Raw genomic sequence first — 27,020 nt, 5'->3', positions numbered from 1 at the left:
ATATACCTACTTACCGCCGTCTAAAAGTGTTGTTGAGTAACCTGTGATGAATTAGATGAATACTTACGCTAAAGAGATCGCTCGAAAAATGTTGAAACCCATTGCATTTTCAGTTCATTATGCTATTATATAGCATCGGGACAACGACAGCTGTCTAGTCGTTCTGTTGGAACGAAAAACCAAGGTCCCTTGTACACATTGACGTGTAGGTAAAAGATCCCTTGGAAGTTGGAATTCGATATAAGAGTAGGCCGTAGTGCCGCTGTCCGGACAAAATTCCCCCATAGCACACTGTATGGCATATGCCCGTCTTCATTAGCACAGTCGGAGCAGAACCCCAGGTATATAATAGGTTAATTATAAAATATATTTATACAAATTAGTATTGCTGTCTGGAAAAAAGTTCCCTCATAGTCGGTCTTGACCAGTCCAGATGGAACAGCAAATTGGGACGTTATAAAGTCCAAAAAAAGCCTTACAGGGTGTGTTTCATTATGAATTGAAACTTCTATTCACAGGAAAAAATTATATACTCTGGTATAATAGGTTTATTATCAGGTACTAACATCTATATACATACAGAATACAGACATGTAATATACATTACCATACAGATGCGGAACTACTAGGTTAAACCCGGCCCCGAGTTCAAAAAGTTTTTTCCGACTTAAGTTAAGAATTTACTCAAATTGTTCGCCTTATTTTAACTAAAATTTAGCAATTTATAAATCTTTTGTTGTTTTAATGTATCAAATACATCATCACTAAGAAACTATATGCAAAGATATTTCTCATAAACAGTGATTGAAAGTTGCGTAAATTCTTAACTTAAGTCTGAGAAGGCTTTGTGAACTCGCGACCACTCACTAATTATAAGCAGCCGCCAGCTTCTACCCAGAGACTGAACGGCAAACGGATGTTATTTGTTTTTAATTAGAAATATAACGTATAATACATTATATATATATTACTAATATTATGGACAGGTTGATTTAATTTATTTACATATGAAGGACAGGTTGATTTGATTAACTTATAAAAGAACATCAAAATCAGCATGGACATTTGTTCCCAACCATCCCCGAGCAAATACAACTTGCGATTATTTAGAATTAATGAATAATGTATTAGGTCATGTATCATTTACAATCATTAGTTATTATATCATTTGATTTATTAAAAGATCGATAAATGTGCAGGTCTATGATATGATTTTTCTGATCGTAAGAAATGTTATTATTTCAGATAAATATAAGTTTAAATGCAATGAAATGTTGTTTTATGGCAAGTCAGCACCAATCGTTCTATATTGCGCAAAACATAAAAGATAAGTTTATTTGTTGCTTCTTAAAGACTTATCTTTAAAATCACCAGCAGACAAAAGGGTTACCTTTGAAGCTGATAACTTCTAATTATGCTTTTCCATCTACTTTCTAATTTGTCTTTCGGTTCCGCCCAAAATTTGTAAAGCAATGACCATCCTCTCTTGGATGTGTGTAACGCGGATGCATTGGTGGGATCTAAATAATAAGTGTGAGCGCCGAAAACTAATGACTGACACATTCTCACAGCCAATAAAACTTTCAGTGCGCTGAATTCATCTTCTGTAAGTTGACGAAGACTCAAATATCCAGCTAAAATATGACCAGGAACATCTAGCTGGTTGATACGATCGGTAAAAATCATCACGTATGTGATATTAACAGCTAAATTATAGACAAAACAAGAATAGGCTGTATGTTGAAAATCTATCACCCCAGTAAATTTATAACGTTTACATTCTGTTGGTAAATCATCCTGTCCTTCTTCTGGTGCTACCAATATATTTGATTCATTCATATCACCATGTATATAACCTATAACAAATATATTTAACTCGTTTATATCACCATGTATATAATAAATATATTTAACCCATTCATATCACCATGTATATAACAAATATATTTAACTCATTCATATCACCATGTATATAACAAATATATTTAACCCATTCATATCACCATGCATAAAACCTATAACAAATATATTTGATTCATTTATATCACCATGTATATAACAAATATATTTAACCCATTCATATCACCATGCATAAAACCTATAACAAATACATTTGATTCATTTATATCACCATGTATATAACCCATAGCAAATATATTCAACTCACTTATCTCACCATGTATATAACAAATATATTTAACCTTTTTATATCACCGTGTATATAACCTATAACAAATATATTTAACTCATTCATATCACCATGTATATAATAAATATATTTAACTCATGCATATCACCATGTATATAACCTTAACAAATATATTGGATTCATTCACAATGTAGGGAGCCACGGAACTGCGTCATTTGGATAGGACAAAAAACCGAGGCCCCGTTTGCATTGGAATTCGACCACGAGAAGGCGGAAACGTCGCGGTCCGAGCTTAAAAATTTCTCCCATAGCTCATTAGCTGATTTGGCGCCGAAAAATAGGACGTTAAACCGGATGTCAATACCATAACTCATTCTAGATAACAAATGGCGTGCTATTCACTTACCTTTAGGGAACTTTGAAGGGTTTATTTCATTTTTAAAGGCTTCAATTACTTCATTTACAAGCTTCCTATCTTCTGGTTTTAATACGAACACATAATCTTTTAATAACGGCATATTTCCAAGACCCCATCTGCAGTCAAAAGTTTTAAAGAAATCGTTCTGGAATCCCTGCAAAATAATGTATTATATTGATATAATACACGGCTCGGATGCTTATAGATATGCCGTTTAAAGACAGTGGTATCCCTATTAAAGTAAGAGATCATGCGTGAAAATAACAAATTTCACAGAAATAGACACGTTAAATAATCTCCCGAGACGTCGCAAAATATAAATGTAGATCGATGGAATTTCAGTTCAAGATAATTTCGCTACCGGTCTGGTCCCCTCTTGTCAGTGGCGCAGGACACGGGGCCTGGCAAGAGACAACGTACAGTCGCTCGGATGGGACGAAAAACTAAGGTCCAGTGTACACAATGGCGTGCCCGTAAAAGAACCCTTGACATTTGGAATTCGATAGAGTAGACCGTAGCGCCGCTATTCGGGCAAAATTCCCTTAAACTACACTGTATGGCACATATCCGTCTTCATTATCCCGGTTAGACGTTAAAACCTATTTTGCTCAAGAGACTTTAATGATAGTGTAAATATACTGATTGTCGATAGGATTCTTCATTATGAGGACTCGATTGATCTATGAACGATTAAAAAGAAATCTAAATAGGAAAATACAAAGGTTTTTTTTTTTAGTTTTTTTTTTCAAAAAATTATATAGAAATAAAAATAAAAACCCAACCCAAACCGGCTAAACAAAATAAGAAGAAAGAAATATTTGACAGCATACCCGAAAGGCGTTGGTCACTTGGGCGACAAATTGTCCGTTTTTATATAGAAGATTGGGTGTAAAGGGGTAATTCAACAATATATCGCCGGGTAAATACGTTAATAATTTAACAATATGTTGATTATAATCACCTGCAACAAAAACACAATATTAGACAGATAATATAGTAAGGAAATAAAATGAAACAGAGCTTAACAAACGTCTTACTTTTCTTCACCAACCGGGATAATGAAGACGGATATACGCCATGAAGTGCGCTATAAGAGAAATGTTGCCATGTTGTTCCACCATGTAACATGCAGCATACACAATCTTCATTTCTGCACCAACTGCTGCGTTTTTTCCTATTCTTCATCGAAATCCATCTGCCAATGTTTTTATTTCTTACGTATACACGGGACCAAAGCTTTTGGTCTCATCCGAACAACTAGACACTGCCTATTGCCAGACCCCCATTCCTGTACCAATACCAACGGGGTGCCACACTGGAGATTTACGAGGCAAGCTCCTCGCCCAATGTGTCACCATAACTCTCGAAACAACTCAAGTAGAAAATCAATTGTCTTTGGTTGCAGTTACGCGATCTAATATGGAACGTACACTAATACAGGTGACCCGGTGGTCAGCAATAAACCTTCAATACTTGCCCCAACAGACAAATCTACTATGTCAATTATCATTCCTTTGCATTATCATCATAAGGTCTGCCATGTGGTCAACTGGCGTGGTTTCGCCATAACTCTCGAAACAACTCAAGTAGAAAATCAATTGTCTTTGGTTGCAGTTACGCGATCTAATATGGAACGTACACTAAAGTTGTCTTTACAGGTGACCCGGTGGTCAGCAATAAACCTTCAATACTTGCCCCAACAGACAAATCTACTATGTCAATTATCATTCCTTTGAATTATCATCATAAGGTCTGCCATGTGGTCAACTGGCGTGGTTTCGCTTTCCCGGTTGTACGCCACAAGGAGAAAGGTCACCTGTCCAACCATGTGAGTTTTCTCCAGATCGCCCCCCCCCCACCCAACGGCTAAAGCGAATTATTGAAATAAAATTAAACCATATGTTGGTCCCGAAATGACCTATTTTGTATCGAGTGGACGTTAAACCTCCCTCTCTCTTCTTCTCCCCCTCTCTCTCTCTCATTTGCATTATTAAGCCTAACGAATAGTTAATAGTTGTGCCAGGGCATCAGTATCCACATAACTCTGATATAAAATAGCTACAAATACGTACCGATATTACCATTTTGATCTTTGTTTTTATAGATTTGCTGGCAACTCATCAATTCTCCATTTTTATCTGGTACAGGTTTTTGCGTTGGTATTCCCCCTTTTCTCAGATGATCCATCAACAAAAACTGAGCTTCTGCGTAGATAAAGGTTTATATTTTGAAACCGGTGTATTTATCCAAACTATCAGATCGTTATTAAAGATATAAAATATTATAGTTTCAATGATATTACATGAGGGGGTGTATCTTTAAATCATTCACGTCTTTACCAATAGTGATAGCAGGAGGGATGGATGAATGAATGTAATGTTGTTTATGACACGTCAGCACCAACCGGGATATATTAGGCCAAACATGGTGAATTATACTAAATATAACAGATAAATAAAAATGGTATACACAATTAAAATTTAAAATAAAAAAAAACTTGTCTCTTAAAAAGTGTTTACTTCGTAAACCCGATTGGTAAAGATTACAGGAGAACCGAGCGGCACATTATAAATAAGACCCATAAGACAAACCCGCGGACAAGACACACAATATACACAGACATTGAAAGCGATACGCAACAAACGTATGAATAAAATAAAGTGAATTTTAAAGTTGATGGATTGAATGAATGAAATATTGGTTAATGGCACGCCAGCTTCAACCGGGCTATATTGCGCCAAACAAAAAATGGGGGTCTTACTCGAGACAAATTAGAAACAAATAACCACAATATATATATACATAAATAAAAACAAGAATCACAGTAATTATCAAATAAAAATAAATATCACAAATATATTTAAAATATGAAATATAAAATCAAATATATACAATTAAAATTTTCGATAACCATTTCTCTCTTAAAAAATCTTCCGCTTTACAATATAGACCCGGTTGGGCAAACGATTAAGTTGGTGGATTAGAATTACAGCTGTTGTTTCAGCTTTATTCCTACGCCCGTTTCTCCTATATTCATGCTTACCGTGCATCTTGGGTCGTTTTGAATCCAAAATATTAATGATCTTCAAGAGATAACCATGTGGCCAGAGTTGTTTGATGTATTTATTGTCGTAATTCTCATCCACAGTAATAGCATAATTACAATCATCGTAACCATTTATTGATTCCACCGTTAAAACCTTCAATCCGTAAACTCTTTCTAATAGTTCTTCAACCGTTCCTTCCGGTACTACTGGTTTTATCACCTCCCCTGCCTGTTTATAGTTAAATACGTGACACAAAGATAAATTACACAGTAAGAAGTGGTACCACCTGTTCCAGCATGGATAATCATGTCTTAGCTCTGCTCTATACCAGGCATTAGCTGTGACGGGTGTGACAGGGAAAGTAGGCTATCTAAGACAACATATAGGGAAATTATTAATCAACACAAACACCAAACCAAGTCTACCCAAGTTTGAAAACCCCCAATGTGAAGATTTACAATGTGAATTGGTATCTGAAGCATATCCAAAGGATATATGCGAGCTGTTGGTCAGCAACAAAGAAGATATTTATCCCACTCATATTATAAACTTTGATTTTGAATCTTCTGATGAAGACTAAGAATAAACTAATATCTAAACATGTCTTTGATTTACTGAGTTTTTTTATGTACACCTCCAGATCTCTTGAAAAGTACCATTATAATTTAATATATTGAATGACGAAATAGGTCCTGAAGGAAAAAGCTAACGAAAAAACACTTTTAAGGTCAATTTTGAACCAAATGATTTCTGTCCACAAAAACACCTGGTCTCGAAAAACTTGGTCTCATAAATTCACAGCTCGGGTGGCGATTCCCCCACTTCAGCCACCGGACTAATATGTTCACAAGACAACACCAGACACTAGGCTAGTTGACCGCCATTTTATGTCCTAAATCGACAATTTTAGTCGAAATTTTGTTGAGTACTGCTTCCATTTAATAAAGCTGAAAAAGTCTATTTAGTCTTTGTGTGTATGACAGTGTGAAACGGAGTAAGAACGCATTACAGCTATTCTCGGAGTATGAAATGAAATGTGGTTTTATTGCACGTCAGCTCCAACCGGGCTATATTGCGCCAAACATATGGTGAAAATATTCGAGACAAAATAAAAGAAATCACAGAAATATATTTATATCCATAAATAAAAACAAATATCACAGATAATATATAAAATGAAAATAAATATCAAATACTTTATGAATATAAACAATTACACTGTAAAATGAAAGAAGACGGGATACATTATATACAGTTAAAAGTAAAACTTATAATAAAATTTTGTCTCTTTTAAAAAGTTTAGTATCTCACAATATACCTACGGTTGAGCTCGGAGAATGAAGTAGATGGATCTCTGTGCCGAATGAAAACTACCCAGGGCACTAATAATAGGGTATTGCATTTAAAACCATAAAAAATGGCGAGCGTGCACAATCTAGCCCGCGTTACCATTTTTTCTTTAGTTTAGAATGCTCATATTTTTATTGTATGAGGCGAAATCATAAATATTTATTAAGTGAATATTAGGTGACAACATACATTTAAATAACAACGGATTAATGTTCAGTCAACCGTTATACAAGAATGCGGTTTCAAGGCTGACGAGTATAGATCACTTTACATGTCTATACCCCCCCCCCCCCGATTTTGCACATTTTCAGTCGTTATCGAAATATGTGTATGTGTTGAACATTTCCATTGCTGGTGTTAAATACAGCAAGTAAACAAACACCAATGTATTTGGTGTGTTAATGTAATTACAGAGCACCGAAATTTGGGTTAATTTAATAGAAAACACTAAAGATTTGCTTTCAATGCATAGAGTAAACGTCCTACTTCACAGTCACAAGAAGATGACTGTCATCTCGTGGTAGTATAAATTTTAACCGAGAAATAGGAAATCTACATACTTTCTGGATCATCCCCGCGGCATTCTCGGTATCCATCTTGTGCCTCTTTCGGATTGACTAAAAGGTTTTATACTTGCCACCTGCTTGACGCTTTGTAAACTGATACTGCATACTCGCTTGTCTAGCGTATAATAATAACGACTCGTAATACCATTCTGTACGGAAGACCATTAGAGTCAATGAAAAGAATATCCTGACTATCTTGTAATTACAAGATAGCGATTTTGCCCGGACGTCGCTACGGCTTACTCTTATATCGATCGATTTCCACCCGAACGACTGGACAGCCACTGACAAGGGAAAGCCACGCCAGAAAAAAACCCATGAACTTTCTCGGCCAACACCGGGAGCGAATCCGCCACCTCCTGGCTAGCGAGCCAAGGTATTTTTTTTTTAAATCAATAAATACATCATGAAATGAAATGAAATGGGGTTTAACGGCCTACTGTTCTGCTCCTAAACTGAGCATACAGTGTGCTATGAGGGAAATTTTGCCCGGGCAGCGGCGTTACGGCCTACTCTTATATCGAATTCCAACTGCCAAGGGATCTTTAACGTGCACGCCAATATGTACACGGGACCTCGGTTGTCAGGCCCTCCGTCCTGCATCACTGACAAGGGGAAATCACGCCGGAAAATCTGGATGAACTTTCTCGGCCAATGCAGGGATCGAACACCCGACCTCCAGGCTAGCGAGCCAGCATCTTACCCACTTAGCCACGTGATCTCCTATAAATGAAATGAAATGAAATGGGGTTTAACGCCCTACTGTTCTGCTCCTAACCTGGGCTAATGAAGACGGGCATACGCCATACAGTGTGCTATGAGGGAAATTTTGCCCGGGCAGCGGCGCTACGGCCTACTCTTATATCGAATTCCAACTGCCAAGGGATCTTTTACGTGCACGCCAATGTGTACACGGGACCTCGGTTTTTCGTACCATCCGAACGACTAGACAGCTGTCCTTGTCAGGCCCTCCATCCTGCATCACTGACAAGGGGAAACCACGCCGGAAAATCTGGGTGAACTTTCTCGGCCAATGCAGGGATCGAACACCCGACCTCCAGGCTAGCGAGCCAGCGCCTTACCCACTTAGCCACCGTGAACGAGATACAGGGTTTCCTGTCAGTATTCTTGAAACATCTTATAGTACATTTGAGGTTTCTATATAGGTGGAAGCAGTGCAACTGTTCCTTCTGGTAGTTTAAAGACTGCAGCAGTGCAGTGACAATTTGTTGTGCAATCTCTAGAGTTCCAGTGGCTCTTTATGGTATTTTGACCTCAAGAAACATAATTTATGTGAATACATTTGTGATAATGTTTTAATTTGTCTCATATGTTTGGTGCAAGATAGCCCGGTTTGAGCTGACGTGCTATAAAATTTCATGTCATTTCACCTCACTTTTACGGACTGCATGTGGAAGCAACACCGGACGAAGAATGGCTTCAACATAATGTTGAGCTTAGAGATTGCCTTGGACCACCACCAACTGGGACTAGAAGTTGATGTTGAAAGGAACAACAAATTCAAGTCTGCACACACACGTCGAAAATTGTTCGAAGTGATTTTCCACTTCCGAAATATACGTCCGCACATTAAAAACCTAAAAAAGAAATGTCTGAAAGCCCTCAACATATTGAGAGTCTTATCAAATACTGACTGGGGAGCAGACCGTAAGGTCTTGCTCCGATTATATCGAGCTCTTATAAGATCAAAACGCGATTATGGGTGTTTTGTGTATGGGTCTGCCCGCGAGTCTTATCTCAAAGAGCTCGACACCATACACAACCAGGGACTTAGAATCAGTTTAGGAGCATTTCGTACATCTCCAGTGGACAGTTTATACGTCGAGGCGCATGAGCCCTCACTGCACAACAAACGTGATAAACTGGCCCTGCAGTATGCTACGAAAATTGCATCACTTCCAAACCATATTTCATTTAACACCATATTTAGACCTCTTCATGAGCATTTATATCTTGTTAAGACTAACGTCATTCCATCTTTCGGTATTCGCATTCAACCCCTTTTGTCTGAGGCTGGTATCAGTCTTGACAGTATCGCGAATACCCCTCTCTTTGAGACTCCACCGTGGGCTGTATCTCCCCCAAAGATCGATTTCGATCTTTCGCAACATAAAAAGAGAGATACTAGCTCGACGGTGTTTCAGTCTCTCTTTCGAGAGCTAAAGTCTAAATATGGTGATTATGCTCCAATATATACATATGGTTCGAAAGATGATGATCGGGTAGCTTCGGCTACTGTGACACCATCTGAGACAATTTCTGTCCGCCTTCCACCTGCTTCTTCCATCTTTACAGCTGAACTCCAGGCCATTCTACAGGCCTTGGAGTTCATTCAATCATCATCTATATTTAAATATATAATATTTACTGATTCTTTGTCCTCCCTACAAGCAATAAACAACAAACAGCTTGATCACCCATTAGTGGCAGACATTTATCGTCTGCTACTATCATTCGAGAGTACCAGCAAGGACATTGTCAATTGCTGGCTCCCCAGTCATATGGATATCAAAGGGAACGATCAAGCAGACTCGGCTGCCAAGTCTGCTTTAGATCTTCCCATATCTGAATTTTTAACGCCATATAAAGATTTTAAATTTATTATAAATAATTTCATTTATGGCCGCTGGCAACGGTCTTGGGATCTTGCAGGCACAAATAAACTTCATCACATTAAGCCTCTTTTAGGAGATTGGCCAAGCTCCTATAGAACCAGCAGGAGGGATGAAGTTGTTTTGTGCCGCTCTCGCATTGGTCATACTTTTTTAACTCATATTTTCATTTTGAAGCGAGAGCCTCAACCAGAATGTGTTCACTGTCATGTTCCTTTGACAGTAAAACACATCTTGATTGAGTGCAATCATCTCAAGAACGTAAGATCGAAATATTACCGTTGCCAGTCATTACGTCAGCTATTTGCTCAACCGGAGCTATATGATAAAGTACTAACATTTTTAAAAGAGACAAACTTTTATTTTCAATTTTAATTGTATATATTTAATCATGTATATCGTTTTAACTATTTATATATGTAAAATATTAGTTATATTTATTTTTAATTACCGTTGCCAGTCTCTAAGTCATCTATTTGCCCAACCGGGTTTATATTGTAACATACTAGACTTTTTAAAAGAGACATATTTTTATCATAAATTTTAATTGTATATTTATCACTTCATTTTTGTATTTTAAATATTAATATGCATAAAAGGTTTATTTCATTTTTAATTTTAGTTACTGTGATATTGTTTTTATTTATGCATATAATACTTTTTCTGTGATATTTATTTAACTTGTCTCGCATAAATCACCATATGTTTGGCGCAATATAGCCCGGTTGGAGCTGACGTGCCATTAAACAACATTTCATTTGAGTCCAGAAACTAAAATGAAAAGTTATTGATCGATTCAATTGAAATATGGTGTGATGTCATTGGTAGTCCTATTTAACATCCCCTGAAAAATTCAAGTATTACGACAACGGGAGCTGACGGTGAGTGCACGTTACTGGGATAGAACCGCCAAATGGTGAATACATTGAATAAACTGACCAAAGCAACGCGTGATCATTCGGCGTTTGGGTTCAAAATTCAAATGTGTTGGCCGTGGTCTCTCATTTCCCCATAATAATTCGCATGAATGTTAATTTATGTTAAAGCAGGGTATGGGCTCATTTATTTTACAGGGCATCGTAAGGCCATTGTGATCTGTAGTGGATGCCTCCCTTTCATATTATAATTTTTGTTAAAGCAAGATACGAGCTCCCCAAAGTATATTTTGAGTTGTTCCCCTTGCATCGTTCTATTATGGCTTTTCTTACACGGGTGAAATACTCGTATTGAATTGCCAAATACTATACCAAAATCCGTTTTTTGATATGTGTGCTAATAATTGTCAGTTTTCAAGTATTTGTTTTAACTTAGTACTTTAATCATTGGCAAAGATATAGAGAGTCAGAGAGTCCCCGTATTCGTCCCAATCCTTGTGTACTGTTCTGGTTTTGATGGATGGCTGATTTCTATGGTGTCCATTAGAACGATTATGGCTTGCTAGTAGAGTCTTTTAATGATAATGTGGAATTAGATGTTCATATAGGTAACATGGTGTTTATCAGGGAATGAAGACGAGACACATATTTACAACAGAGTCGAACACAAGGCTGGTGATCCACACTGACCCTGCCATTGTGGCTGCTAGCGAATGAAGGAAGACATCATCATGGTTGGTGAGCCATACTGAAACCATCACTGTGGCTCCCAGTGAATAAAAACAGAACAGTGATCTTGGGATGGCCTAGTGGTCTAGAGTGTCACGCTTCGACCTCTAGTTGGCCGGTCACCTCTGGCTTGCGGCTGTGGTTTCGATCCCAGGTGTGAGCGTATGTGGCTTGGAGATAGGGGCGCCTTCTCAACCTCGTGGGTTTACTCCGGGTACTCCGGTTTCCTCCCACAGCAAAGACCCCTGCGCGTGCGCTAAGATCATTAAAATGAACTTGTCTGCGATATCACCTTCGGTGGAAGCGGACGTTAAACGCTAAGAACAACAACTTCACCAAGGAGGTTTTTCAAGAAAGCCAAACTCAATTGGTAATAAGACTCGCGTCTTATGCTGACGACACTCTAATAAAGACTCTTGTGTCTCACGCTGACCACGCTATAATAAGATTTTGTCTCGTATTGACCGCACTGTTATAAGACTGTTGTGTCCACGCTGTAATAATATTCTCTACCGCGTGTTGACCGCATTGTAATACGACTATGTCTCGCGTTGACCGGGGTGTAACAAGACTCATGTCCACTGTAATACGACTATGTCTCGCGTTGACCGGGGTGTAACAAGACTCATGTCCACTGTAATACGACTCTGTCTCACGCTGACCACGCTATAATAAGATTTTGTCTCGTATTGACCGCACTGTTATAAGACTGTTGTGTCCACGCTGTAATAATATTCTCTACCGCGTGTTGACCGCATTGTAATACGACTATGCCTCGCGTTGACCGGGGTGTAACAAGACTCATGTCCACTGTAATACGACTCTGTCTCGCGTTGACCGGGCTGTAATAACTCTTTGTCTAGTATGGTCCACACTGTAATTAGACTCTCTATCCAATGCTGACCATGCTGTAATAAGGCTCCCTGTCTCGTGTTGTCCATGCTGTATTTATATTCCCTGTCTCGTGTTGAGAGATGCAGTGAACCGTTCAATTTTCGGGCATTGTATTTCTCTTTTCCGTGCACAAACATCAAAGAATGGGGAATATTAAGTTGTTTTTTTACTTAACATATTGTAAATTTATATTGTTGTCTAATTAATTAAAAATAAACAACCATCACAGATTTGTGGAAAATTCGTTTTAGTTAACGATTGATTCATTCTGAAAATGCGGGTGACAAAAAAGCACGGCATGCTGTAAGAAATTCGCTGAACAACCGTGACTACTCAACTCTATTGAGAGGAAGAAGGGTGGTGTCGGGTGTATAAAATGTCAAAATACGGTCTTAATAGGAGAAATGAAATGAAATTGGGTTTAACGTCCTACTGTTCTGGTCTTAATAGGAAATTCCAGTTATCGTGTCAGACATCACTTGGAAGTATCTTTCTATGGCTCTTTGTATCTATCAGCTAATACCGGGCACATTCATGATTATGTCCTTTAGAAGTGAAAAATCCTCGTTATTTTGTGTAAAGAAATGGGTCGCTGTCCAAGGTAACCTAATTACTAAAATAGTTGTTAGTTAGTTGTAATTTACGTCCGCTTCCACCGAAGTGATATCGCAGACAATTTTATTATTACTAAAATAGATTATACTTTCCATTTATGTTATTTGCCGAAGGCTCGGATTAGCTATTTTATTATTACTAAAATAGATTATACTTTCCATTTATGTTATTTGCAGAAGGCTCGGATTAGCTATATAAATCACGTGATTTCATTGCAGTCATGGTCGTTCCAGTGAATTTCTTATAGCGTGCCAGCTTGATTTTGCTTATCGTGTGGTGAATAGGCTTATAGTGTGCCGGCTTATAGTGTGCAAGATTGAAATGAAATGAAATGGGGTTTAACGTCCTACTTTTCTGCTCCGAACTTGGCTAATGAAGACGGGTGCCAGGTTGATATCAGCCAACAATATCTGGCGTCTTGTTCGCAAGAAATTCAATATAAAAGAAGTGACATGCACATACACACACACACACATACACGCACACACACACACACAAATGTGCCCTAGGCATCTTTCTGGTGGGAAAGGCGTTATTTTTATGTAAGTGTTTTTTTTTTATGTATTTAACGATTTATTTGATTGGTCGATAAAAATAGCACAAACATCAAGGGTAGACAATTCGAGGGATTAGTGTAGTGGAACGGATCGAATGACACAGCTGCATACCGAGGATGCCGGTAGATTAAAATGAAATGGGGTTCAACGTCCTACTGTTTTGCTCCGACTGGGCTAATGAAGACGGGCATACGCCATACAGTGTGCTGAGGGAAATTTTGCCCTGACAGCGGCACTACGGCCTACTCTTATATCGAATTCCAACTGCCAAGGGATCTTTTACGTGCACGCTAATGTGTACCCGGGACCTCGGTTTTTAGTCCCATCCGAACGACTAGACAGCTTTCCTTGTCAGCCCCTCCGTCCTGCATCACTGACAAGGGAGAACCACGCCGGAAAATCTGGGTGAACTTTCTCGGCCAATGCAGGGATCGAACACCCGACCTCCAGGCTAGCGAGCCAGCGTCTTACCCACTTAGCCACGTGATCCCCCAGGTAGATTAAAACTGACATAGTCCACATTATTAGAGTTTTAAAAACAAAGCAAAGTGAGTAACTAATACCTTTAATTTATTTTCCTAGGTCGACCGTTGAAATAAATTCTAATTCGAACATTACATAGTGATATAACATAGTGTTTAATATATGGTGTTAATATATTTGTATATATATTGCAGTAAGTTGATAAGAAGAATGTTATTAGTTTATTTGTTAAACAACGAGAGAATGTGATATTAGTGGCAACTAATTATATATACAGATATTAATATTGACATCTTTATAAATTACTATCTGAATAAAAAAACAAAAAGGATCTACACCTAATCCTAACCCTTTTTCTTTGTAGAGTACACAGTAGTCTGGCTACTACCCTGATATTAGAGAATGTGTGTGAAATAGTTTTATTTAACATCCGCTTCCACAAAAGTGTTATCGCAGACAATTACATGTTATATATAAAAAGTGAAATATTTACAATAGGAATTAGCAAACCAGTGAAAGGTTTGATAAAAAATTTATATGCATAGAAGAAAACACTTAAAGGACGGGCGATGCACATTTAACATTCGGACGCGGACATGTATACGTTTATGTAACAAGTGCTTTAACGAGTGTGGAGATAATATATACATAGAGACAATCAAAGATAAACATAACACTGGGCGACAAAATAAGTGATTTGCCTAGGTCTGGACGGTTTGTCCGGTTGAAAGGCTTGTTGGTGAGTGTGTGGCCTGGTCCATTCTTCCTAGCATTTATTGTTGGTTCTCTGAAGGAAGAATCCAGCACTCGAAAAAAACAAGATAAAATAAAGAATAAAAGAGAGTATCTGTGCTTACAAAAAGTTCATTTCTTTGGGAGGGGGGGGGGGCTAAAATTAATAAAAATGAATACATAAATAAATAATATGAACTAGTAAAACTATGGTCGATCAGATATATGTATGGATGAATGTACAATCATGATTTAAGAATACATAGAACATAAGAATATAGCATTAATGGTCGATATTAAAGAAAGTTGAGTTTGTTATATATACCTGGTTAGTAAAGAGTGTATTGAGGTTAAATGAAGCGTGACTAATATGATTTATAGAATTGTTGATTAATATAAATACGAGTTATTATAAAACCATTGGTTTACTCTATTGTTACTCGCACCTATTTACACTCATATATTAGCCTGTATATTGTATACATGTGTATGTGTACAATATACAGGCTATGTAGATGTTAATACGATCTATAATAGATCGTATTAACATCTACATATATATATGTAGATGTTAATACGATCTATTATATATATATATATAATAGATCGTATTAACATCTACATATATATATATATATATATATCCAAAATTATTAGCACAACCGCAAAGCTGCACTACTTTGTTTCACGGTAAATGATGAAAAGATAAAAAAAAGGTATGCCGACACAAACTGATTTCAGCACTGGTTTAATAACATTTTAACATTTTAAAGTACTTTTCGTCCGTCTTGGGACTATTCATAAATAATGTCATCTTATATATATATATATATATATATATATATATATATATATATATATATATATATAATAGATCGTATTAACATCTACATAGCCTGTATATTGTACACATACACATATATACAATATAATAGATCGTATTAACATCTACATAGCCTGTATATTGTACACATCTACACAGGTAAGGACTTTGATATTTTGTATATAACACCTGGGCCCTTATTCACGAAAACTAAACTAAGTTACAACCGAAATTTTAAGAAATACTGCAACTTCATTGGATATATGCAAATTGATTTTACTGGTCAGCCAATCGAATTGCAGTTTTCGTGAATAAGGGCCCAGTATTAGCGTTTGGTGCAATCTGATTAAAATACAGATATATATTTCGTTTCGTTTTTTATACCTTCGATGGCGTCTACTACATGAAGATCTGACCAGTTGTAGTGGGAGATCCCGTGAGGGTTCGCACGAGCGGCTTTTGACCCTATGACGTCAGACATTGATTAATCAATCAGTGTTGACGTTTCTAGTGGTTTACCCATAGTTCCGTGCATGGCACACCAAGAAGTCATCGTAACAGATGGATTCATTGGCTAATCCAGAACGCCAGCTATATAACAACTCTTCCAGATCTTAGTGTAATACAGACAAATAAAACGAAATTTTGAACTATAAAAACGAAACGAAATAGGATCTGTGTTTTAATCAGATTGCGTTTGGTGCAAGTGTGTTTTTCTGGCATACAGGATGTTGCTGCTGACGTATCTCTCTAGAATGCAGACCGTTGGTGTCGTTCTAGAATATAGCCTATTTCCCATGAATCTATGTTTTAATTATTAAAGTTGTATTATCGTGTTAGGTTAAAGATATGATCTAATGTTAATTAAAATCGGCTTTATCTGTTGATAAGTCTATATTATTAATCATTGATTGAATATCGATCTGTAGAATATCTACTGTCTGGTGGTGGGAACAGGTACGCAAACTATAATAATATTAACAGTAGTATTTCTACTGACTGAGTTATAATAGTATTAACATCGGTATTTCTTATAATTAACCCTTTGGGGTCGGCTCCTAACTGTGTTATAATAATATTAACATCAGTATTTCTTATAATTAACCTTTTGGAACCGGCTCCTGGCTGACTTATTGGTAGATCTGGTGTATTGAATCAGACTGCCTTGTAACAAACTGCAGAGTATGCTTACGCTTTTTGGAACATCAAATAACACTTCCCATTTCAGGTTTTGCATAGTTAGAATTACATTATATATAAAAGAATTTAATTTGAATATACTCTAGTAGTAAATGTTAAGAGATCAATAAATTATGATTGATCTGTGATTATAACCAATAATCAATTTGATCAGTATAGAATGTTAGGTTGTATTATATAACTCTGGCGTAATTACTTCGTAGCTTGTATACGGTACAATAGGTCCCGGTGATATATAAAATAAACCTATGATGATGTAAATAGCCAGTCGGTTTTGTTGTGTCCTCCTGTGGGATTTAACCGGAGTAAAACCGCGAGGTTTAGAAGGCGCCCCTATCTCCAAGCCACATACGCGCACACCAGGGATCGAAACCACAACCGCAAGTCAGGGGCCACCTGTCAGCTAAAGGTTGAAGCGCGGCACTCTAGCCCCCCCCCCCCCCATATGGGATAATTATCGATCTTTCCCCTTTTATAGCACACCAGTCACACCCATGATCAACGACGTTTCTTTAGTTTGTCTATTTAAACTATTCGCAATAATATCGTATTTATATATAAATGATTCGCAATATTATCATTTAGGTTTTCGTATATAATTGATTCGCAATAATATGATGATTTAGCGTGTTATATTATAATTGATTTAATGGACCATGTTGCGTATTAATATAACAGACTAATCTGTGAGAAAAGAAAATTTTGTTAATGCTATGTTAGTTAATTAACACTCAACAACATTTCAACAGTTAAACGTCTCAACACAAAACCTGATGTAAAATCCATTTCAATGTGCATAGTTGACCTCATTTTTGTCCTACGCTAACGATAAGACACTTTTGTAAATATTTTATTCTTTAATATTCCAAATCGCTTTAATTATTTTTCGAAAAGTTCACTTTATTTACAGCATTAAATATAAAACAACACACTTCTTAGATTACTTTTTCTTTCATACGTTTCTGCATCGAAAGAGATAATAAACGCGTCGGGGTTATATTATAGCTGTGTGTTGTCGTGTTCAATGTTGTCAAGTGTTATTTGATCCGTGTAAAGTAGTGTATTGTTATACAATAGCGTGAGTGTGTTATACAGGTATGTTGACAAGTAGTTTATTATATTAGATCAGCGTATAGCTGTGTGTAGGTTTCTAGTCAATATCATATCATTGATTAATTGGCCGCGGTGGATATACGCTCGGCGCTTTAACAGGTAAATATATATATAAAATATATGATCCAATAAAAAATGTTGGGTTAGAATCTGTTACTAGTAATTTGTATAATTGTTGAAGTTATAATTGGGAATATATGTATATGAGTCTTCTATTTTTTATATAATATAGAAATTGTTAGTTAAGTTGAGTACATAATATTTATATTTATCCGGTGAAACGGATGATTGAGTGGTGGTGGTAACTGGGGGCGGGGGTAGTTAAATGCCATTTTATTATCTTTTTCTTTATTTGAAAGTGATATTGGTCGCGTCAATGGTTTAACTCGGTGAATGTGGGGTAGAGGAATGAGTTAACTGGGTGAGTGTGGGGTAGAGGAATGGGTTAACTGGGTGAATGTGGGGTAGAGGAATGAGTTAACTGGGTGAATTTGGGATAGAGGAATGAGTTAACTGGGTAAGTGTGGGATAAAGGAATGAGTAAACATATATTTAAATATTACGTCTAATAGTTAAATTGATTTAAAATGTCGAGGTTCATAATTCTATAAATACTAACACCACCGAAAACACAATAAACTATTGAAATATAGCCAGGTTGGTAGTGACGTAGTGAAATATGTCCCGGTTGGTAGTGACGTAGTAAAATATGTCCCGGTTGTGCCTCACGTGGTGAAATATAGCCCGATTGGGACTGACGTGGTAAATTATAGCCCGATTGGGTCCAAATTACAGTAGAAAAATCTCTTAAATAATTTCTCGGCTATGCTCTAGATTTGAAAGTTTGAAAATCCTAAAAAGCTAAAATAAATTCATGATTTTGTATCGAATAATTTGTCATGGATAATTAAGTTGATGTTTTCAATCAGCAGGTGTCAGTCCGTTACCAAACGACGCCCTCAAACCTGAACGAGCAGACATTACGCGTAGATTTAAACCAAGGGGCTACGATAGACCTTACCCTACTCCGTGACACATATATATAAATATACCGAGAGTAGGTTTGATAAAGTCAAGTGTTTTAATTGAAGGTCTACCTAAAATAGGATTTGATTTATACAAGGGTCATGTTTGATGATTTTGCCTAACCGGAGCTATATGATAAAATTGCTAACATTTTTAAAAGAGAGAAAATTTTATTCAAAATTTTTAATGGTATATATTTTAATTGTATATATTTATCATATATTGAGTTTTAAATATTTATATATGTAAAGGATTTGTTATATATATTTTTAATTATATTTTATTTACATATATGAATACAAGTCTGTGATAATGTTTTAATTTTTCTCGTTAAATTCACCATATGTTTGGCGCAATATAGCCCGGTTGGGGCTGACGTGACCTTAACCAACATTTTTTTTTCAAGTTTGATGACATTTTATTTTATATACTATTCAAAAAAAGTAGGGGATATTTGATTTTTAAGTGTTATTAAAGTCACCTAATGAAACTGACGAAGAAACAAATGACAAAATGAAATGAAGTTCACATTCATCGATTTATTCCAAATGATCGTTAGACTAAGTAAGGCACAGACTGACCATTATAAGGGTAAAATGATACCCGGGGTCAAACAGCAAAGTTACCACAGCATCACAACCAAGTCAGTAACGGGTAAATCCTCCTCTGTTTGCCAAACAAGCATTGATCCGACGTGGCATACTCCCAATGAGACGTCTAAGGTCATTTTGGTCCAGATTGTCCCATTCCTGTTGCAACGCAGCAGCAAGTTCTTGGACATTGGCAGGACGTTGTTGACGTTGACGTAACCTCTGTCCGAGCATGTCCCAGACATGCTCGATGGGGGAGAGGTCGGGACCAGGGCTGTCGGTAATTTTTCACAGTTGAATAGCAGCACTGCTAATCAAAAAGTCCAATTTTGCCAAATTTGATTAGCAAATTTAAAAATTGATTAGCAGTTTTTCAGTTTCAACGTAAAACACCTAAATAACAAGATATTACTTTAATTCATAACGAATTGAAATATGATTAGATTCCATTCTGACTATTCTTAGATTTTTTAGCACTGCCACAAGTACTTGTGACAGTTTGTGAATGTGATGTAGACATTTAGTTAGGTCTTATGTCTGAAGCCAATTCTTGACAGTGACTTCCGAAGCCCCACTCATTTTAATTGTAATTTTTTTGTTACGTTAGAAATCTTCGTTAGAAAACAATTTCGTCTGCTTTTTATCGTGTATTATTATTTTTGTTCAATCGGGCGCACCTCGATTAACTAGACACACGCGATATAAACAATAATATTTTACGGGAATTTTTACTTTGATTTATCATTTTACAATACGTTAACATGTATTTATTTTTTTTATATTTTATTTACAATACGTGGGAGATACACTGGATTTATTTCTTTCAAAATGAATATGATATAATTACTTGATGTCTCACAACGTGAGTGGTACTACTTGATTCCCTATTTCCGGTTTAATAGTCCCTATTCATAGAGTTATGTCCCTGTGTTATATAGTATTGTGTCTGGGCAGTTCGAGAAGAAAATGTCACACGGAGAATTCAGTTTTGTTTCTAAAATGTTATTCAACATTTTATACACGTTGAAAGTGTTGAGTAAGCCTTCTAGTCTTCAAAATGTGGATAATTCTTGTGTCAATATCCAAAATGATAGCAACGGACAAAATATGTATCGCAAATTGCGCTGCGATACTGGTTGTCGGCAGCCCTGGTCGGGACTCAGTGCTGGCCAAGGTAATGTGGTGATGTTCTGTTGTTGGAGGTAACCTGTAACGATCCATGCCCTGTGACATCTTGCGTTGTCATCCTGGAAGATGAAACGGCGGCCATGACGTCGTGCGAACGGCACAACATGGACTGCCAAGATGTTGTCCCGGTAGTACTGGCCTGTAACACGCCCTGCAACAACATGTAAAGCCGTTCTTCCAGCAACAGTGATGCCTCCCCACACCATAACAGAACCACCCCCAAATCGATCATGTCTGATGACGTTAACGTCTTGGAAGCGCTCGTTTCGACGACGCCACACCCTCCTACGTCTGTCCAAAAAATCAACAGTGAACCTTGACTCATCTGAAAACATCACATTGCTCCAGCGTCGATTATCCCAGTGTTGACGATCCCTACACCGACGACGTCTTGCCTGAATGTGATGATCTCTCAAACAAGGGATCACGCGAGGACGTCGGGCGCGAAGGTGACCCCTATGCAGTCGATTCCGAATCGTCTGGCCACTCACTCTCACACCAGTGTCTGTTTGAAGACGAGCGCTGATCTGATTTGCTGTGATGACACGATTTCTCAAGGCCAAGGTACGGATAAATCGATCCTGGGCTTGAGTTGTCGCCCTTGGTCGACCTGAGCGTGGTCTGTCCTGTACAGATTGTGTATCACGGTATCTGGACCATAGCCTGCTTATGACAGACTGAGAAACATTCATCGTCCGCGCCACAACCGCCTGTGTTGTGCCGATCTGTAGCATGCCAAGGGCACGTAACCTTTCATTTTGGGTAAGCCGACGCATATCAAAATTTGTTTTCTGGTCACTAAAACAATTAAACTGATGTTTCCACCCTGGAATTCAATGCCACAATGACTGTAACATTCAAAGTCAGAGTCGTGCAAATCTTGGGTTGGACCCCCATGATGATCCCAAGCAGCACCTGCATTCCATGCGGTAGCTATTGGTGCGTTTGGGCGTCACATGTAACTGGAAATGTTTCGTCTGTTAGGTTCTATAGTGACTTTTTTCGTAGTCATTTGCATATTTTAGTAGTATGCCCCCAAAATCAAATATCCCCTACTTTTTTTGAATAGTATATCTTCCTGGTTTGAGATAACATTATACGGTCTCTTTGAATTTATGTTCTCGTGAATTTCTACTGATTCAATACATTGTTATATTTTCTGGTTAGATACGTCGTTATATTTTCTGGTTACTTACATTGTTATATTTTCTTATTACATACTTTGTTATATTTTCTTATCACATACGTTGTTATATTTTCTGGTTAAATACGTTGTTATATATTCTGGTTTCATACGTTATTATATCTCCTGGTTACATACGTTGTTATTTTCTGATTAAATACGTTGTTATATTTTCTGGTTTCATACGTTGTTATATTTTCTGGTTTCATACGTTATTATATTTCTGGTTTCATACGTTATTATATTTTCTGGTACGTTGTTATATCTCCTGGTTACATACGTTGTTGTTTTCCGATTAAATACGTTGTTATATTTCTGGTTTCATACGTTATTATATTTCTGGTTTCATACATTATATTTTCTGGTACGTTGTTATATCTCCTGATTAAATACGTTGTTATTTTCTGATTAAATACGTTGTTATATTTTCTGGTTTCAGACGTTGTTATATTTTCTGGTTAGATACATTGTTATATTTTCTGGTTAGATACGTTGTTCTATTTTCTGGTTACATACGTTGTTATTTTCTGATTACATACGTTGTTATATTTTCTGGTATATCCATGACCGAACCACCAAAAGGGACGAAAACGTCGTGAACAGTCGTCAAAATATCTGTAAAAAAGGTTTAAATGAAAATGTTATTAAAGTAGCTCTAGTAGCAATGTTTGCAGATTGCCTAGAAGTCTGATGGCGGAATCTGTTCTACAATCAACATTAATTGTATTTCTATCTATTTTTAATGATGAATAGAATCCTATTAAAGCTGCTAATGATGAAATGTAATTAAACTTAAGTTCAACAAAGTCACGCTATTTCTATTTATTAGGAAATCTATGACGCACGTTTCTAACCAAATGGAAAATGGTGCTAAACACGTACTAGCTAGTAGTAATTAAGAGTTGGATTTGATTAAAGGTGTGCCAAATTGTTCTTTGTTTTTCTTCCATGTTAAAAGTGGAAACGGTTCTTTAAAGATAGGAAAAAAACAACTTGAATCTTAAAAGATAATTAATTATAAAATATTTTATTCTTGTATTTTATTTTTAGAAATGGCAATCCAACCAGAAACTAACCTAGCAACCAGCTTTATGGTAAATCGGTCACCAAGAAATCATTCATAATGGGAGAAACATATTTGCACGTGACTTCACCGGAAGTCTACAGTAAACGTTTCTCGGATTACGTCAAACAATTTCACGCTGATGACGTCGAAGACGTAAAAGGAGAAGAAAGGCGACACAAAAGCAAAAATCCACAACTTAGTAAATCCAAAATTCGAAGCCAGAATCCGCGTCGAATGAGTGAATCTTCCATGCTTCCACCTATTAACACCACGGCAGGAGTGTCAACGCCATCTTTTTCCAACGGTGTGTGGAAATTTCAAACTTCGAATCCCGCTCATGGAAAATCAAATAGTAAAACTACACGTAGTGTTGGACAAACTATTTTACTCAAGGAATCTCAAAATTCGCCGACTTCGCGTAAAGATGGAAAAACTTTAAAAACAACAACGACATCTTTAGACATTAGAAAATCTCCCGAAACTTTGCGTCTCACCCCTATAATTCCAAACGATAGGAGATATAAAACAGAGAAAAAGGTTCCAAGTAAAGCAACCAACGAAAACACTCCACGTCTCGCGCCTAAAGCGTCAAATGACCATCATAAATCAAAAAGTAAAGTGAATAAAAACCAGAAGTTAAAACCGTTTGACGAACCGTTTTCTATTCGACGGAAAATCGAACAATTTAAACGCTGGCACGAGGAGCAGTATTTACAAAAATTGCAAAAATTGAAACAGGAAACAGAAATAAAAATAGATATTCCCAAACCGAGGGCATCTCTTGATAAAGACGTCCCCAAGTTAAAAATGAGTGACAAAGAAGGTCCACTCCTACCTAAAACTGAAAATGATAACCTGAATTCTGGAGACGAGGTCGATTCGGGTAATGGATCCGCTTTCAATTTATCTTCCATTATGAAATCTACAACAAGCAGACACAAGTCGGCTAAAACATGGAAAACGTGGCGTGACGTCAACGATTCCTACGCCTACACGGATGTGACGAAATATATTGAAGATAACGAACTGATGACACCCGAGAAAGAGACGTGGATAAAAGAATGGGCGGACGAAGTAGACCGTGCCTACTTTCATAACACTACCTCTAATAAAAATGAACCATTGACAATTTCAGAAACCTAATAACGTTTGTAACCCTTGTATTTAACGACAGGTGGTGTTTGAACTGTTCTACTATAAGGTTACAATTTATAAAACTAATTCGTAATTCGTTTTAAAAACTATTGTTGGCAAAAAAGGGCTTTGTGGATATTGTTAAATTCTTCCATTGAAGTTTTAATGAAAAATGAAATATATTAAAATATCGACGGTTTTATTAAAGATATTACGGTGCAAAGTGCTAATGATGTATAGATCGGAAACTATAATAGGTAGGCCTATAATATTTAGTTCCGGCTACAAGTTATGGATATTCCGTCCAGATAATGTTTAGTTCCGACTACACGTTATGGATATTCCGTCCAAATAATGTTTAGTTCCGGCTACAGGTTGTGTATATTCCATCCTGATAATGTTTAGTTCTGACTACACGGTATGTATATCCCGTCCAGATAATGTTTAGTTCTGACTACACGTTATGGATATTCAGTCCAGATAATGTTTAGTTCCGGCTACAGGCCCTGTATATCCCATCCTGATAATGTTTATTTCTGACTACACGTTATGTATATTCCGTCCAGATAATGTTTAGTTCTGACTATATGTTATGTATATTCCGTCCAGATAATGTGCAGTTCTGACTACATGTTATGTATATTCCGTCCAGATAATGTGCCAAATCAATAAGACTTTGGTGATTTTAGGGAAGATTTTATTCTGTTTAAATGACGGCGAGGGATGTGTAACATGTAACGGCCTAGTGAACGGTATCGTGTCCGCGATGTTGCTGTTCGGTCTAGTGAACGGTATCATGTCCGGGAGTCGCTGTTCAGCCTTGTGAACGGTAGCGTGTCCGGGATGTCACTGTTCGGGCTAGTTAACGGTAGGCTATCGTGTCCAGGGTGTTACCGTTCGGCCTGTTGAACGGTATCGTGTCTGTGGTGTCGCCGATCGGCCTAGTGAACGCTATCCCTGTCTCGCCTCGTGACAGACAACTCCTCCCTGTCCATCCTCTTTTTAGACAACACCTCCCTGTCGACACCCTTGATAGACAACACCTCCCTGTTGACACCCTTGATTGACACCTGTCTCAGAATGTCGTATTTTTATACATATATATATATAGTATTATAAAATGTGCTAGAAATATAAACGAATACGTCACGTGTCAACCCAAAATAGACAACAGATATTTGTAAGCATACCCTGCCTAATACAGGATATCCGCCACGTGTTATAGGTAGCTTAGATGAGTTCCCGGACAGAGTCAATGTTTGTTTTCAATTTACATTTACAGTCTGTGATATTTCATTAAATTTGTGTAGAGACATAGTGTATGCAAACATCATGTTATATGAAAACGAAGAGCCCAGGGGAAGAACATTTCTAAGTCACATTTTGTCTTTTCGCTTAAAAAGCAAAATAGACTTTTGGACGAGAATGTTTGACACGAACAGAACAACAAGTGGGTTTAATTACAACTTCAATATGATGCTTATACGAACCCTATATAATTACCAGTACAACACACTTCAACTTTTCAGGCAAATTAAGGTTATATAAAGAGTACGGTGGACTTGTATTTGTCCGGGAGGTCATTTCAGAAGAGCCTTGGTTCGATGTGACTCCGATTGTTTTTACCTGAAATAGATTGTTCCACAGAAAGTTTATACAATTTGCTACCAGATGGCGCCATTCACTGGTGTTCATTGAAAAAGTGACTTAGATCGTTCATCCCCGGGGCTGTTCAAACATAGTATGTGCATGTAATGCCTAGTTCACAAACCGCCGTATACCGTATGGCTGGTTGTGAGCTCGGGTTAAAACGTGTTATTTATAAGGGTCAGGGTTGGGTGGGATGTATTTTATGTTATTTATTAAGGTCAGGGCTAGTTCTGATGTATTTGTATAATATTTATTAAAATAGTTGGCATAAATCATTTGTTTATTAATATCTTCGTAAAGCCAAGTCTTTCATCTTGGCATGAATCATTTGTTTGTTAATATCTTCGTAAAGCCCAGTCTATCACCTTAGCATGAATCTTTTTTTTATTAATATCTTCGTAAAGCCCAGTCTATCATCTTGGCTTCTTATGAGTATCAATAAAGCTGTTGGATATGAAATGGGCTTGGAACTATATAGTTACTTTAGTAACGAATATTATCGGCTCTGCTCTCGAGCCATAATATTCGTTACTAAAGTAACTAGACTTGAACCTCCTTGAAATGGGGTTTAACGTCCTACTTTTTTGTTGTAATCGGATCTTGTTCCTGCAATTAAATGCGTGTACCATAGTGCCTATCGTTTTCGCTGAACTGTGGTGACCCTTTTAACGTAAGATGGGGATCACGTGGCTAAGTGGGTAAGACGCCAGCTCGCTAGCCTGGAGGTCGGGTGTTCGATCCCTGCATTGGCCGAGAAAGTTCATCCAGATTTTCCGGCGTGGTTCTCCCTTGTCAGTGATGCAGGACGGAGGGGCTGACAAGGAAAGCTGTCTAGTCGTTCGGATGGGACGAAAAACCGAGGTCCCGTGTACACATTGGCGTGCACGTAGAAGATCCCTTGGCAGTTGGAATTCGATACAAGAGTAGGCCGTAGTGCCGCTGTCCGGGCAAAATTTCCCTCATAGCACACTGTATGGCGTATGCCCGTCTTCATTAGCC

The 27,020-nt window shown here is 37.2% G+C and overlaps 2 protein-coding genes across 3 annotated transcripts; one reads left to right on the top strand and one right to left on the bottom strand.

The window, feature by feature from the left end:
* Nucleotides 1-547: 547 nt before the first annotated feature.
* On the bottom strand, nt 548-7,663 carry LOC126819529 (hydroxylysine kinase). 2 transcript variants are annotated; one of them, XM_050547659.2, is made up of 6 exons: nt 7,525-7,663; nt 5,611-5,842; nt 4,640-4,771; nt 3,398-3,528; nt 2,556-2,721; nt 548-1,856 (listed from the first exon to the last, which is right to left on the bottom strand). In XM_050547659.2, the coding sequence occupies exons 1-6, from the start codon at nt 7,558-7,560 to the stop codon at nt 1,387-1,389; spliced, it is 1,167 nt and encodes a 388-aa protein (XP_050403616.1). In that variant the 5' UTR covers nt 7,561-7,663; the 3' UTR covers nt 548-1,386. The 2 variants fall into 2 exon arrangements, with proteins under 2 accessions (XP_050403616.1, XP_050403617.1); XM_050547660.2 differs by lacking the exon at nt 5,611-5,842.
* A 10,526-nt stretch (nt 7,664-18,189) lies between these two features.
* Nucleotides 18,190-26,408, top strand: LOC126819534 (uncharacterized). The gene is made up of 2 exons (XM_050547664.2): nt 18,190-18,283; nt 23,222-26,408. Exon 2 carries the CDS (start codon nt 23,295-23,297, stop codon nt 24,378-24,380), a length of 1,086 nt encoding a protein of 361 aa, XP_050403621.1. The 5' UTR covers nt 18,190-18,283; nt 23,222-23,294; the 3' UTR covers nt 24,381-26,408.
* Nucleotides 26,409-27,020: the final 612 nt, after the last annotated feature.

Source organism: Patella vulgata, chromosome 4 (assembly GCF_932274485.2).
Source record: "Patella vulgata chromosome 4, xgPatVulg1.2, whole genome shotgun sequence".
Classification (NCBI taxonomy): Eukaryota; Metazoa; Mollusca; class Gastropoda; family Patellidae; genus Patella; species Patella vulgata.
The sequence above is the reverse complement of the archived record's forward strand: the minus strand, read 5'-3'. Positions and strand labels throughout refer to the sequence as shown.

Excerpts from the sequence above, each read along its gene's own strand:
- LOC126819529 (XM_050547659.2), bottom strand. The coding sequence starts at position 7,560 with ATGGATACCGAGAATGCCGCGGGGATGATCCAGAAA. Across the intron at positions 2,722-3,397 it reads AAGTGACCAACGCCTTTCGG|GGATTCCAGAACGATTTCTT; the intron begins GTATGCTGTCAA and ends ATTATTTTGCAG. Across the intron at positions 1,857-2,555 it reads CCCTTCAAAGTTCCCTAAAG|GTTATATACATGGTGATATG; the intron begins GTAAGTGAATAG and ends TATTTGTTATAG.
- LOC126819534 (XM_050547664.2), top strand. The coding sequence starts at position 23,295 with ATGGGAGAAACATATTTGCACGTGACTTCACCGGAAGTCTACAGTAAA.